The sequence below is a fragment of the Narcine bancroftii genome, unplaced genomic scaffold (assembly GCF_036971445.1).
Source record: "Narcine bancroftii isolate sNarBan1 unplaced genomic scaffold, sNarBan1.hap1 Scaffold_160, whole genome shotgun sequence".
Taxonomy (NCBI): domain Eukaryota; kingdom Metazoa; phylum Chordata; class Chondrichthyes; order Torpediniformes; family Narcinidae; genus Narcine; species Narcine bancroftii.
Genome location: NW_027211895.1, coordinates 11,920,051 through 11,933,801, shown reverse-complemented (window position 1 = coordinate 11,933,801; position 13,751 = coordinate 11,920,051). Strand labels below are relative to the sequence as shown.

The 13,751-nt window shown below is 46.3% G+C and overlaps 1 protein-coding gene across 2 annotated transcripts in view; it reads left to right on the top strand.

Annotated features, from left to right (window-relative positions):
- The window catches only part of LOC138750515 (guanine nucleotide exchange factor VAV3-like), a 280,714-nt gene that overhangs the window by 200,879 nt on the left and 66,084 nt on the right, over positions 1-13,751 (top strand). For both annotated transcript variants that reach the window (XM_069912593.1, XM_069912594.1), the window contains exons 17-19: positions 981-1,078; positions 4,767-4,789; positions 11,031-11,076. In XM_069912593.1, the coding sequence (XP_069768694.1) occupies positions 981-1,078; positions 4,767-4,789; positions 11,031-11,076 (167 nt within the window). The remainder of the gene's footprint in view (positions 1-980; positions 1,079-4,766; positions 4,790-11,030; positions 11,077-13,751) is intronic.

Here is a 13,751-nt window from a genome sequence, read left to right as displayed (position 1 = left end):
ACTCATTACTCCTCCCCACCCATCACTCCTCCCTCCCTATCACTCCTCCCGACTCATCACTCCTTCCTACTCATCTCCCTCCTCCCTACCCATCTCTTCTCTAACCATCACTCCTCCCTACCCATCACTCCTCCCTATTCATCACTCCTCCCTACCCATCACTCCTCCCTACCCATCACTCCTTGGTTCTTGATCCTCCAAAATTATCCATCTAGAATTTATACTGGAGCTGGAGGAGGGTGTCCTTCAGGAGGAGATTTTTGAGGAAGAGCTGCCTTAAATGTAATTGGCCTTGTGTGAGTGTGGTTGTGTGATTCGATGTTTTAATTGTGTGGGGAAGAATGAGTTGCAGGAAGATGGCACTACAAATCAGGTTTTTGTCTTCTCTGAGCAGGCTTGAGTTTAGTGTAGGATTGGTCGTCTGTATCGAATTGTGAATTTAGCATTTTGTAAAAATGCTGCACGTCTGTCTTGGTCAGAGCTCCACTTCAATAAATCCAAGAGCCTTCCTACCTACCTCTCTTTCCTACCCATGTCATTGGTCCCCATGTGGACCATAACTTGTGGCTGGACAGCCTCCCTTTTGAGACTTGATCCAAGACATTCCTGACCCTGGCAACTGGCAGCTTCTGCCTCAGAATCTCTGATCCTTTCCTCTCACACCACTGCAGCTCTCCTGTTCTCTCCCAACCCTTCAAAGGCCAGGTTCTAGACAACATGCCAGAGTCCTGACGCTGTTACCCACCTTTATTCCTGGGCAGTCCTGCCTCACACTGAACTTCCTCCTGCTCTTCAAGTAAATGTATTACACCTTGGGGTTTTTGTTAACCCAAGCCCTTTATCTACTTTTATCTTTGCCTCTGTTTGACCTGCTGAGTTGCTCTAGCTTTGTGTTTTTACTCCAACCAAAGTGACTGCAGACTTTCCTGTTTTACGTGTGTGCACAGAGGTCTTAATATTGACTCTTGCTTCTCCTTCAGGGGGATATTTTACCAGGGATATTTGTGCACGAGGTGTGGAACAGGAGCTCATAAAGAATGCTTGGGACGAATTGGAGTTTGCAGTCAGGCCTTTGCAGGTAATGAACCAATGTCAACTCACTGGGAAAGAAATATCAAGACTGGGTCTTGCATACCAAACAGCAGCAACTGAAATGAGCCCAGACAGTGTTATATTTAAAGTAATATTTTAAATTATTAACCAACAACTTGGACCTTATCTGTTTGTGAACAGTCGCTTCATGTCCCCTACGTCACCTTATCTAACTGATCTAAACTATCCCATAACTACGAGCGAATATACTTCTGTGTGTGGAATAACCCAAGCTACTACAGATCAAGGCACAATTCTCGAAACGCAGTTCAATGTTCCATCTCAGATGTTCAGTGTCGACACATAGGCTTGAAAGTAAAGTGACACATTTTGGTCTGCTGCCCCCTTGGCCTCCAGGCCTCAACCCAAGCGCTACCCCCATACAACAGCACTGGGGTGGAGGGAGTGGGTGGTGGTTAGTGGTGGTGCTTACCAGGGTTGGAGATTTAGAGGATGTGTTAAATGGGATGGGAAGATAGTGATGGGACTGAATGGGCTGGAGGGGTAGTGGCGGTGCTGGTGGGGAGGGGGGTTAACGACAGCTCTGAGAGGCGGGGTTAGTGGCGGTGCTTAGAGGGAGTTGGTTGATGCGCTGAGGGGTGGTAGTGAAGCCAGTATAACATGGCGGCCACCAAAACCTACTGTCGTGAGAACGCCTTGTCACCGTTTCTTTTGCTCACAAAAGCCACCCCGAGTCTGACCAGAAAATTACTGCACTGGTTTCTTCATTCAACTCTGTGGCAGACAGAGGGTTTAGATGGATGGGTTGTAAAGGGTTTAGATGGATGGGGTCGCACGGGGTTTAGATGGAGGGGTTGTAAAGGGTTTAGATGGATGGGGTCGCGCGGGGTTTAGATGGAGGGGTTGTAAAGGGTTTAGATGGATGGGGTCGCGTGGGGTTTAGATGGAGGGGTTGTAAAGGGTTTAGATGGATGGGGTCGCGCGGGGTTTAGACGGTTGCGACACATGGGGTTTAGACGGATGTGACACACAGGGTTTACGTGGATGAGAATCAGTTCATGAAGTTGATGGGATCGACTGGGGATGACATAATGTTTATTAACTCATGAAAACCTTGTCAAGATGCTTCCAGTGAAATGTCCTTTTTAGACGGAGTGACAACCAAAACTTCCCTCTTCTTTGACGTAGGGGACATGAAGCGACTGTTCACAAAGTTTCAGCGAATTCAAGTAACTGACACAATTGTCACAATCCAAATGCGGTATTTCTTCCAATTCCAGAACCCTTTCCATGGGTTATCTGATTAGAGACCTTCACTTTTTGGTCCCAGAGTGGTCTTCCCATTCCCCGATAACCTGGAGGAATCAGAAACTGTCTCTCACCACGTGAGGCCTCCTCAACCCAGTTTCACTTCAAAGGAAGTTCCTTGAAATGGCCACATTCATTCTCGTATAACAGGGAGAAATCAGACAGATTGTCCATCGTCACACGAGGCCACGTCATCCCTTCCAAAGATGCTTCTTCAAGTGTGGGTTCTTATAATGGCCCCTGAGCTAAACTGCTCCAAAATCATGAATCTGTTTGTCACGTGGTCTCTCCTCAGATGCATCCAATGTAGGAATGTGCTGTCTTCAGTCTGCTGTCACTCTCCAAACCTGTAGGGTTTCGTTCAATTTCCTTTCTTAAAGTGATTGTCCCTCACAGTTCAAAATGGACTGAAAAATAGGAGATCATAATCCTGAGGAAAAAAATCAATAAAAAGGACAAGGGCTCAAAAATGTTGAATTTATCAATCCCCAAATTAAGCCCTGCTCCTTCTCTCTCCGACAAACCTGTGTTAATCACAAACTCACTTGACTGTTCAGCTCACTTCTGCTGACCCTGATTCAACCATGTGGATCCCACTCTCCGCTCTCTCTCTCTCTCTCTCTCTCTCTCTCTCTCTCTCTCTCTCTCTCTCTCTCTCCACAGCACTGCATGTCCCACACTGATCCCACTGCCCCCTCACCTCCCACGGCCTCGTCTCCGATCCCACTGCCCCCCACAGCCTTGTCTCAGTCCCCAAACTGATCCCACTACCCCCCCACAGCCTTGTCTCAGTCCCCAAACTGATCCCACTACCCCCCCCCACAGCCTTGTCCCAGATCCCACTCTGATCCCACTACCCCCCCACAGCCTTGTCCCAATCGCCAAACTGATCCCACTACCCCGCCCACAGCCTTGTCTCAGTCCCCACACTGATCCCACTGACCCCTCACCTCCCACGGCCTCATCTCCGATCCCACTGCCCCCCACAGCCTTGTCTCAGGCCCCAACTGATCCCACTACCCCCCCCACCCCCTTGTCTCAGTCCCCACAGCCTTGTCCCAGTCCCCACACTGATCCCACTACCTCCCCCACAGCCTTGTCCCAGTCCACACACTGATCCCACTACCCCCCCCCACAGCCTTGTCCCAGATCCCACTCTGATCCCACTACCCCCCCACAGCCTTGTCCCAATCGCCAAACTGATCCCACTACCCCGCCCACAGCCTTGTCTCAGTCCCCACACTGATCCCACTGACCCCTCACCTCCCACGGCCTCATCTCCGATCCCACTGCCCCCCACAGCCTTGTCTCAGGCCCCAACTGATCCCACTACCCCCCCCACCCCCTTGTCTCAGTCCCCACAGCCTTGTCCCAGTCCCCACACTGATCCCACTACCTCCCCCACAGCCTTGTCCCAGTCCACACACTGATCCCACTACCCCCACCCACAGCCTTGTCCCAGTCCACACACTGATCCCACTACCCCCCCCACCACAGCCTTGTGTCAATCCCCACACTGATCCCACTACTCCCCCCCCCCCCCCACAGCCTTGTGTCAATCCCGACACGACACTGATCCCACTTCCTTGCCTCTCCCACTACCTCTGGCATCTTATTCCACATTCCCAGCACCTTCTATTTAAAGGTGGCCCTCAGCTCCCTTTTAATCTTTCATCTTAAACCTACACCCTCCAGTTCCAGGTTGCTCTAATTCTGGGAAGAAGTAGGACTATTTACCCGCACATGATTTGATCAAACTCTTAGGCCCCCCCTCAGCGTCCTGTGCATTCCTTATCATTGCAGCTATCCAGTTCTGACAAGGCTCTCAAGAATCATTTTACATCTTTCCACTGGGACATCGATGACCCGGACTTCACCCCTCTCTCCAACTTAACTTCAGCTCCCCACAAAATCCGCTCCCTCTTTCTGGACCAGCACTGACTTTGCCATTAAACCTCAGGCACGGGCAGAGCCTTTGTGATCTGACAAACTGACCACAATCTTGCAGCGGCTTCTTCTCATATGTACTAACCATCCAATTTCACTATCGACGTCATCGATCCAGGTGAATTCTATGCTTTGCCATCAACGAATTGTTCCTCAGCTTCATTCTGCCCACTTCCTACTCAAGGTTCATAAGCAGCGCTGTCTATAAGGAGTTTGTACGTGTCTGCGTGGATATTCCCTGGGGGCAAACGGACCAGAGATTGTAGGTCAATCGGCTGTAATTGGGTGGCACAGGATCGTGGACTGAAAGGGCCTGTTACCGTCTAAATAAAGCTCTGGAAAAAGATAGTGGTGAGTGTGGGCAGAGCTTGGAGACCCATGTGGTGCTTCTCCCCAGCTGCCCAGAACCTGTCTGGGGTGCCTCAGCCCCACTAACTCTGTGCTTCATCCTGTTTCAGATCCCCTCAGAAGCAAGCAGGTGGTGAGTGTTTCTGCTGCTTTGGCTGATGTCGTGTGCGTGCGTGTACTCAGAGAAAGCAATCTGCTGGAAGGGGATTCACCCGTTCAGGCAGCAGTGGGAGGGAAAGAAGGGTCAGCGTACCAAATGGAAGTCTTGCTCCAGCTCCCCACTTCCTTCCTTTCCCCAATTAGAGAACATCTTTCTTAGCCTCTGCCCTTCCCATGATCACCTCTCAGTTCCTTGCTCATGGGATCTGTTTCCACCTATCACCTGCTGTGCTGTGCTCCTCCTAGGTCCCTTACACCAGCCCCACCCCCCAGTGTCTACATTATATTCAGCATTACCTGAAGAGCTCAGACCTGAAACTGCAAATGCCTGTTGCTTTCCATGGAAGCTGTCTCACCCGGTGAGTTGCTGCAGGACGTGGTGTAACTTCATGAAAGTTGCGGCCCAAACTGCTGGACCATTCTTTATTTCACACAAATGGAGTTTTTCCAGAAAATTGGCTATTTTGTTTATGCATGACCAGGACTTTGTATATGTGTGTGCCTGTATGCATGACCAGGACTGTGTATATGTGTGTACCTGTATGCATGACCAGGACTGTGTATATGTGTGTACCTGTATGCATAACCAGGACTGTGTATATGTGTGTACCTGTATGCATGACCAGGACTGTGTATATGTATGTACCTGTATGTATGACCGGGACTGTGTATATGTGTGTACCTGTATGCATGACCGGGACTTTGTATATGTAAGTACCTGTATGCATGACCGGGACTTTGTATATGTATGTACCTATATGCATGACCGGGACTTTGTATATGTATGTACCTGTATGCATGACCGGGACTTTGTATATGTATGTACCTGTATGCATGACCGGGACTTTGTATATGTATGTACCTGTATGCATGACCGGGACTTTGTATATGTATGTACCTGTATGCATGACCGGGACATTGTATATGTATGTACCTGTATGCATGACCAGGACTGTGTATATGTATGTATCTGTATGCATGACCAGGACTGTGTATATGTGTGTACCTGTATGCATGACCAGGACTGTGCATATGTGTGTATCTGTATGCATGACCAGGACTGTATATATGTATGTACCTGTATGCATGACCGGGACTGTGTATATGTGTGTACCTGTATGCATGACCAGGACTGTGTATATGTATGTACCTGTATGCATGACCAGGACTGTGTATATGTATGTACCTGTATGCATGACCGAGACTGTGTATATGTGTGTACCTGTATGCATGACCAGGACTGTGTATATGTATGTACCTGTATGCATGACCAGGACTGTGTACATGTATGTATCTGTATGCATGACCAGGACTGTGTATATGTATGTACCTGTATGCATGCCCGGGACTGTGTATATGTATGTACCTGTATGCATGACCAGGACTGTGTATATGTATGTATCTGTATGCATGACCAGGACTGTGTATATGTATGTATCTGTATGCATGACCAGGACTGTGTATATGTATGTATCTGTATGCATGACTGGGACTTTGTATATGTATGTACCTGTATGCATGACCGGGACTTTGTATATGTGTGTACTTGTATGCATGACTGGGACTTTGTATATGTATGTACCTGTATGCAGGACTGGGACTTTGTATATGTATGTACCTGTATGCATGACCGGGACTTTGTATATGTATGTACCTGTATGCATGACCGGGACTTTGTATATGTATGTACCTGTATGCATGACCGGGACTTTGTATATGTATGTACCTGTATGCATGACCGGGACATTGTATATGTATGTACCTGTATGCATTACCGGGACTTTGTATATGTATGAACCTGTATGCATGACCGGGACTGAGTATATGTGTGTACCTGTTCGCATGACCAGGACTTTGTCTATGTATGTACCTGTATGCATGACTGGGACTTTGTCTATATATGTACCTGTATGCATGACCGGGACTTTGTATATGTATGTACCTGTATGCATGACTGGGACTTTGTCTATATATGTACCTGTATGCACGATTGGACTTTGTATATGTATGTACCTGTATGCATGACTGGGACTTTGTCTATATATGTACCTCTATGCACGACTGGAACTTTGTATATATATGTACCTGTGTACATGACTGGGACTGTATATATGTGTGCACCTGTAAGCATGACTTGGACTGTATATATTTGTGTCACTGTACACATTACCAGGGCTTTGTATATATGTATGTACCTGTATGCATGACCAGGACTATGTATATATGTGTACCTGTACACATGACCAGGACTATATATATGTGTACACCTGTACGCATGACCAGGACTGTGTATATGTATGTACCTGTATGCATGACCAGGACTGTGTACATGTATGTATCTGTATGCATGACCAGGACTGTGTATATGTATGTACCTGTATGCATGCCCGGGACTGTGTATATGTATGTACCTGTATGCATGACCAGGACTGTGTATATGTATGTATCTGTATGCATGACCGGGACTGTGTATATGTATGTACCTGTATGCATGACCGAGACTGTGTATATGTGTGTACCTGTATGCATGACCAGGACTGTGTATATGTATGTACCTGTATGCATGACCAGGACTGTGTATATGTATGTACCTGTATGCATGACCGAGACTGTGTATATGTGTGTACCTGTATGCATGACCAGGACTGTGTATATGTATGTACCTGTATGCATGACCAGGACTGTGTACATGTATGTATCTGTATGCATGACCAGGACTGTGTATATGTATGTACCTGTATGCATGCCCGGGACTGTGTATATGTATGTACCTGTATGCATGACCAGGACTGTGTATATGTATGTATCTGTATGCATGACCGGGACTTTGTATATGTATGTACCTGTATGCATGACCGGGACTTTGTATATGTGTGTACTTGTATGCATGACTGGGACTTTGTATATGTATGTACCTGTATGCATGACTGGGACTTTGTATATGTATGTACCTGTATGCATGACCGGGACATTGTATATGTATGTACCTGTATGCATGACCGGGACTTTGTATATGTATGTACCTGTATGCATGACCGGGACTTTGTATATGTATGTACCTGTATGCATGACCGGGACATTGTATATGTATGTACCTGTATGCATGACCAGGACTGTGTATATGTATGTATCTGTATGCATGACCAGGACTGTGTATATGTGTGTACCTGTATGCATGACCAGGACTGTGCATATGTGTGTATCTGTATGCATGACCAGGACTGTATATATGTACGTACCTGTATGCATGACCGGGACTGTGTATATGTGTGTACCTGTATGCATGACCAGGACTGTGTATATGTATGTACCTGTATGCATGACCAGGACTGTGTATATGTATGTACCTGTATGCATGACCGAGACTGTGTATATGTGTGTACCTGTATGCATGACCAGGACTGTGTATATGTATGTACCTGTATGCATGACCAGGACTGTGTACATGTATGTATCTGTATGCATGACCAGGACTGTGTATATGTATGTACCTGTATGCATGCCCGGGACTGTGTATATGTATGTACCTGTATGCATGACCAGGACTGTGTATATGTATGTATCTGTATGCATGACCAGGACTGTGTATATGTATGTATCTGTATGCATGACCAGGACTGTGTATATGTATGTATCTGTATGCATGACCGGGACTTTGTATATGTATGTACCTGTATGCATGACCGGGACTTTGTATATGTGTGTACTTGTATGCATGACTGGGACTTTGTATATGTATGTACCTGTATGCAGGACTGGGACTTTGTATATGTATGTACCTGTATGCATGACCGGGACTTTGTATATGTATGTACCTGTATGCATGACCGGGACTTTGTATATGTATGTACCTGTATGCATGACCGGGACTTTGTATATGTATGTACCTGTATGCATGACCGGGACATTGTATATGTATGTACCTGTATGCATTACCGGGACTTTGTATATGTATGAACCTGTATGCATGACCGGGACTGAGTATATGTGTGTACCTGTTCGCATGACCAGGACTTTGTCTATTTATGTACCTGTATGCATGACTGGGACTTTGTCTATATATGTACCTGTATGCATGACCGGGACTTTGTATATGTATGTACCTGTATGCATGACTGGGACTTTGTCTATATATGTACCTGTATGCACGATTGGAACTTTGTATATGTATGTACCTGTATGCATGACTGGGACTTTGTCTATATATGTACCTCTATGGACGACTGGAACTTTGTATATATATGTACCTGTGTACATGACTGGGACTGTATATATGTGTGCACCTGTAAGCATGACTTGGACTGTATATATTTGTGTCACTGTACACATTACCAGGGCTTTGTATATATGTATGTACCTGTATGCATGACCAGGACTATGTATATATGTGTACCTGTACACATGACCAGGACTATATATATGTGTACACCTGTACGCATGCTCAGGACTGTATATATGTGTGTACCTGTGCACATGACCGTGACTGTGTATATGTCAGTACCTGTGCATATGACCAGGACTGTGTATATGTGTGTACCGGTACACACAGCTAGGACTGTATATCTGATGGTACTTGTATGCATGATCAGGACTGTATAAATGTGTGTACCTGTGCGCATGACCAGGACTGTTTATATGTGTGTACCTGTGCACATGGCCAGAACTGTGTATATGTGTGCACCTGTATGCATGATTAGGACTGTATATATGTGTACCTGTAAACATGACCAGGAGTGTGTACATGTGTGTACTGTCCTTGTAACTCAGTTCCTGAAGTCCACCCAACATCCTAGTAAATCATCTCTGCCCTCTTCCTATCTTATTGGTATCTTTCCTGTAGTTTGGTGATCAAAACTGCACACAATTCTCCAAATTTGGCCTCACCAATGTCTTATACAACTTTACCATAACATACCAACTCCTGGACTCAATACTTTAATTTATGAAGGCCAAGATGCCAAAAGCTCTCTTCACAACCCTCTCCACTTGTGATGCCACTTTCAGGGAATTATGTATCTGTATTCCCAGATCTCTCTGTTCAGTGCACGACCATACACCGTGTACGTCCTTTCTTGGTTTGTCCTTCCAAAATGCAACACCTCACACTTGTCTGCTTTAAATTCCATCTCCCATTTTTCAGCTCATTTTACCAGCTGGTCCAAATCCTTCTGCAAACTTTGAAAACCTTCTTCACGGTTCACAACGTCTTCAATCTTAGTGTCATCTGCAAACTCACTGATCTAATCTACCATATTATTATCCAGATTATTGATGTAGATGACAAACAACGATGGTCCCAGCATCGATCCCTGAGGTACCACTAGACACAGGCCTCCAGTCTGAGAAGCATCATCCACCACTACTCTCTGGCTTCTCCCGTCCAGCCATTGTTGAATCTACTTCACCATGAACACCAAGCTCACGCAACTGTCAACACCTCTTTGCATTATCTGCACAATGTTTTTTTCTTACTCAATTTAGTGTCAGCCAACTTGACCCAAATCGTTAATGTACATTTGGAACAATTTCAGGCCCAGCATAAACCCTGCGGCTTTCTGCTCACCACTGATTACCATCCAAACTATCCCAACTCTTTGCCTTCTGTTCCATGATCATATATTATCCCCATTCCACACATTCTGATCTATCATATATCCAGGTGTCTTCCAATTCCTTCCTTAACAATACCTTCAAATTATCAACATTTCTGCTTTTATTCATGTGCAATTTCATGATTTATTTTCAGAAATTATTTTGAGTCCGAGTTGTGCCTCATAACTGAAAGTCAATAACTTGCTTCTTTTTGAATCTAGTGAAAACTGAGGGCAAGTTCCAGTCTGGAATCCCCTCCATCCACTGGGGAAAAAGCTGATCTAAGCCTTCAGATTTCAAGGGGAGTCTGTAACTCAGCACCATTAGTGCAAGTCCACACAATTCCATGGGAATATTGGGAAACACCCCACCTCCCACCTAAACCAAACCCATGTAACTGGGGAGGTATTTGGCTCACATTTACAGGGAATAACAGAACGTGAGGGGGTGGAGGGAGAGGGGGGCTTTGGAAGGAAGGGAAAAAGTTGGGTCAGGGAGAATGAAGACAGATAATGGAGGGCAGAGTGGCTCAGAAATTCTGGCATAGATCAGAGGGGAAGAGATACCTGACCTTAGGTACAAGGTTCCAGGGACTTTGCTCAGTCGTCTGCTCTTTAACACAGAATTCCTTCAATGGAGACAAGAAACACAGAAGCACAATGGATACAGGTAAGTTCATTCCCAGTGAGGGGCAGGGTGGGTGGGTGCCAGCCATGGGGAGGGGGAGGGGCATGTACTGGGCAGGGGGAGGGGCATGTACTGGAACAACTGAAATTGCACTGTGTTCCATAGAAGTCTGTGCTGAACTATTTTTCTCCCTGGTTCCACTGTCCTGCACCAGACCATATCCCTCCACACCTCTCCCATCCATGGACCTGTCCAAATTCTTCTTGAATGTTAAAAAAGAGCCTGCATTTATCAAACAAGCTGACAAATCATTCCATGCTCCCACCAATCTCTGCGTGGAGGTTCATCCTAATATTCCCTTCAAACTTTTCCCCTTTCACCCTTAGCCCCTGACCTCTAGTTTTTTATCTCTCCTAATCTCAGTGGAAAAAGCCTTCCTGCATTTATTCTGTCAAATCCATCATAATTTGTATATCTTTATTAAATCTCTCTTGAATTTTATGTGCTCCCGGGAATAATGTCTTAACCTGTTTAACTTTTCCCTGCAACTCAGTTCTTCAAGGTCTGGCAACATCCTTGTAAATCTCTTCTACACTCTTATTGGTCTTTATTGATGTCTTTCTTGTAGATAAGTGACCAGTACTCTAAATTTAGCCTACGTCGTATACACTTGCACCATATCATCCCAACTCCTATATTCAGTGCTTTGATTTATGAAGGCCAATATGCCAAAAGCACTTTTTATGACCCTATCTACCTTCTCTGCCAGTTTCAGGGAATTACGTGTCTGTATTCCCAGATCCCTCCGTTCTCCCACACTCCTCAGAACCCAAACATTTACCGTCTATGTCTTTCATGGACTACAAAAGGATTTGGACTGTTTGGAAAGATGGGAGATGGAGTTTAATGTAGGTAAGTGTGAGGTGCTTTATTTTGGGAAGAATAACAAGACGTATGCAGTGAAGGGGAGGGCATTGAGGAACAGAGGGATCTTGGAGGAATGGTTCAATAGACAATAGGAGCTGGAGTAGGCCCTTCGGCCTGTCGAGCCTTCAGTGACCGCCATTTTACAGAGCATGGCTGATCACTACTATCAGTACCCCTTTCCAGCCTTATCCCCATAACCCTGAACTCCTTTGCCCACAAGAGTCTTATCTAACTCTCTTTTGAACATAATCAGCGAATCTGCCTCGACCACCCTCTGTGGCAGAGCATTCCACAGATTCACACTTCTCTGGGTAAAAAAATGTTTTCTCATCTCTGTCCTAAAGGTCCTACCCTGTATTCTTAAACTATGCCCTCTAGTCCTCGTCTCCCCCATCATTGGGAACAAGTAATCTGACTTCACCCTGTCTATCCCCCTGATGATTTTGTAGACCTCAATCATGTCCCCCCTCATCCTTCTAAACTCCATCGGATACAAGTCCAGTTTTTCTAGCCTTTCAGCATATGTCAACCCCGCCATCCATGGAACTAACCTTGTAAATCTGCGCTGCACACCCTCGAGAGCTAGTATGTCCTTCCTCAAAATTGGAGACCAGAACTGGACGCAATACTCCAGGTGGGGTCTCACCAGGGCCCTGTACAACTGCAGAAGGGCGTCTCTGTTCCTATACTCCAATCCCCTCTTTATCTCTTGGTGCCTGCCACATTGACCACCGCCAGTGGGCTGATATCGCCTCAAACCGTGCATCTTGGCGCCTCACAGTTCGGCGGGCAGCAACCTCCTTTGAAGAAGACCGCAGAGCCCACCTCACTGACAAAAGACAAAGGAGGAGAAACCCAACACCCAACCCCAACCAACCAATTTTCCCTTGCAACCGCTGCAACCGTGCCTGCCTGTCCCGCATCGGACTTGTCAGTCACCAACGAGCCTGCAGCAGACGTGGACATACCCCTCCATAAATCTTCGTCTGTGAAGCCAAGCCAAAGAAGATCTACCAGGGCCAAATCATGGTGGTCATGTCTGACACAGAGTCTGGCCTTTCATCTAGAAGGGCAGTGGGGAGAAGAGGAGAACTGTAGTGATTGGGGATTCTATAGTTAGGTGAAAAGATAGGCGGTGTCTACCAGGTGCCAGGATCAGGGACATCTCAGATCAAGTCCCTGAAGAGGGTATATAGAATATAGGGAGTTAAGAAGGAAGCTGAAAAGCAGGACCTCAAGGGTGGTCATCTTGGGATCGCTGCCTGTGCCACGCACCAGAGAGGGTAGGAACAGGAAGTTGTAGCAGATGAATGTGTGGCTGAAGAGTTGGTGCAGGGGGAAGATTCCTGGATCATTGGGATCTCTTCTGACGAAGGTCTGTCCTGAACAAAAAGGACAGGCTGCACATGAACTGGAGGGGGACCATATCCTGGTGGGCAGGTTTGCTGGAGCTATTAGGGAGGATTTAAGCTAGCTTGGCAAGGGGTGGGAATCTGAATGTGAGGGCAGAGATTAGGGTAGAGGGTGGAAAGTATGATGCTGTGTGTTGTGGGTTTGAGAGGAAGGACAGGTAGGAGAGGAAGCAGACATGCAGTCAGTTGGAGGGTTTCAAATGTGTTTACGTCAATGCAAGGAGAATTAGGTGGGAATAAAGGGGATGTATTTGGAGCTTGGATCAGTATGTGGAACTACGATGTTGTGACCATAACTGAAACTTGGATGGAGGAAGGGCAGGATTGGCTGATGTAGGTACCTGGGTTTAGCTGTTGTAAAAGCGATAAGATGGGAGG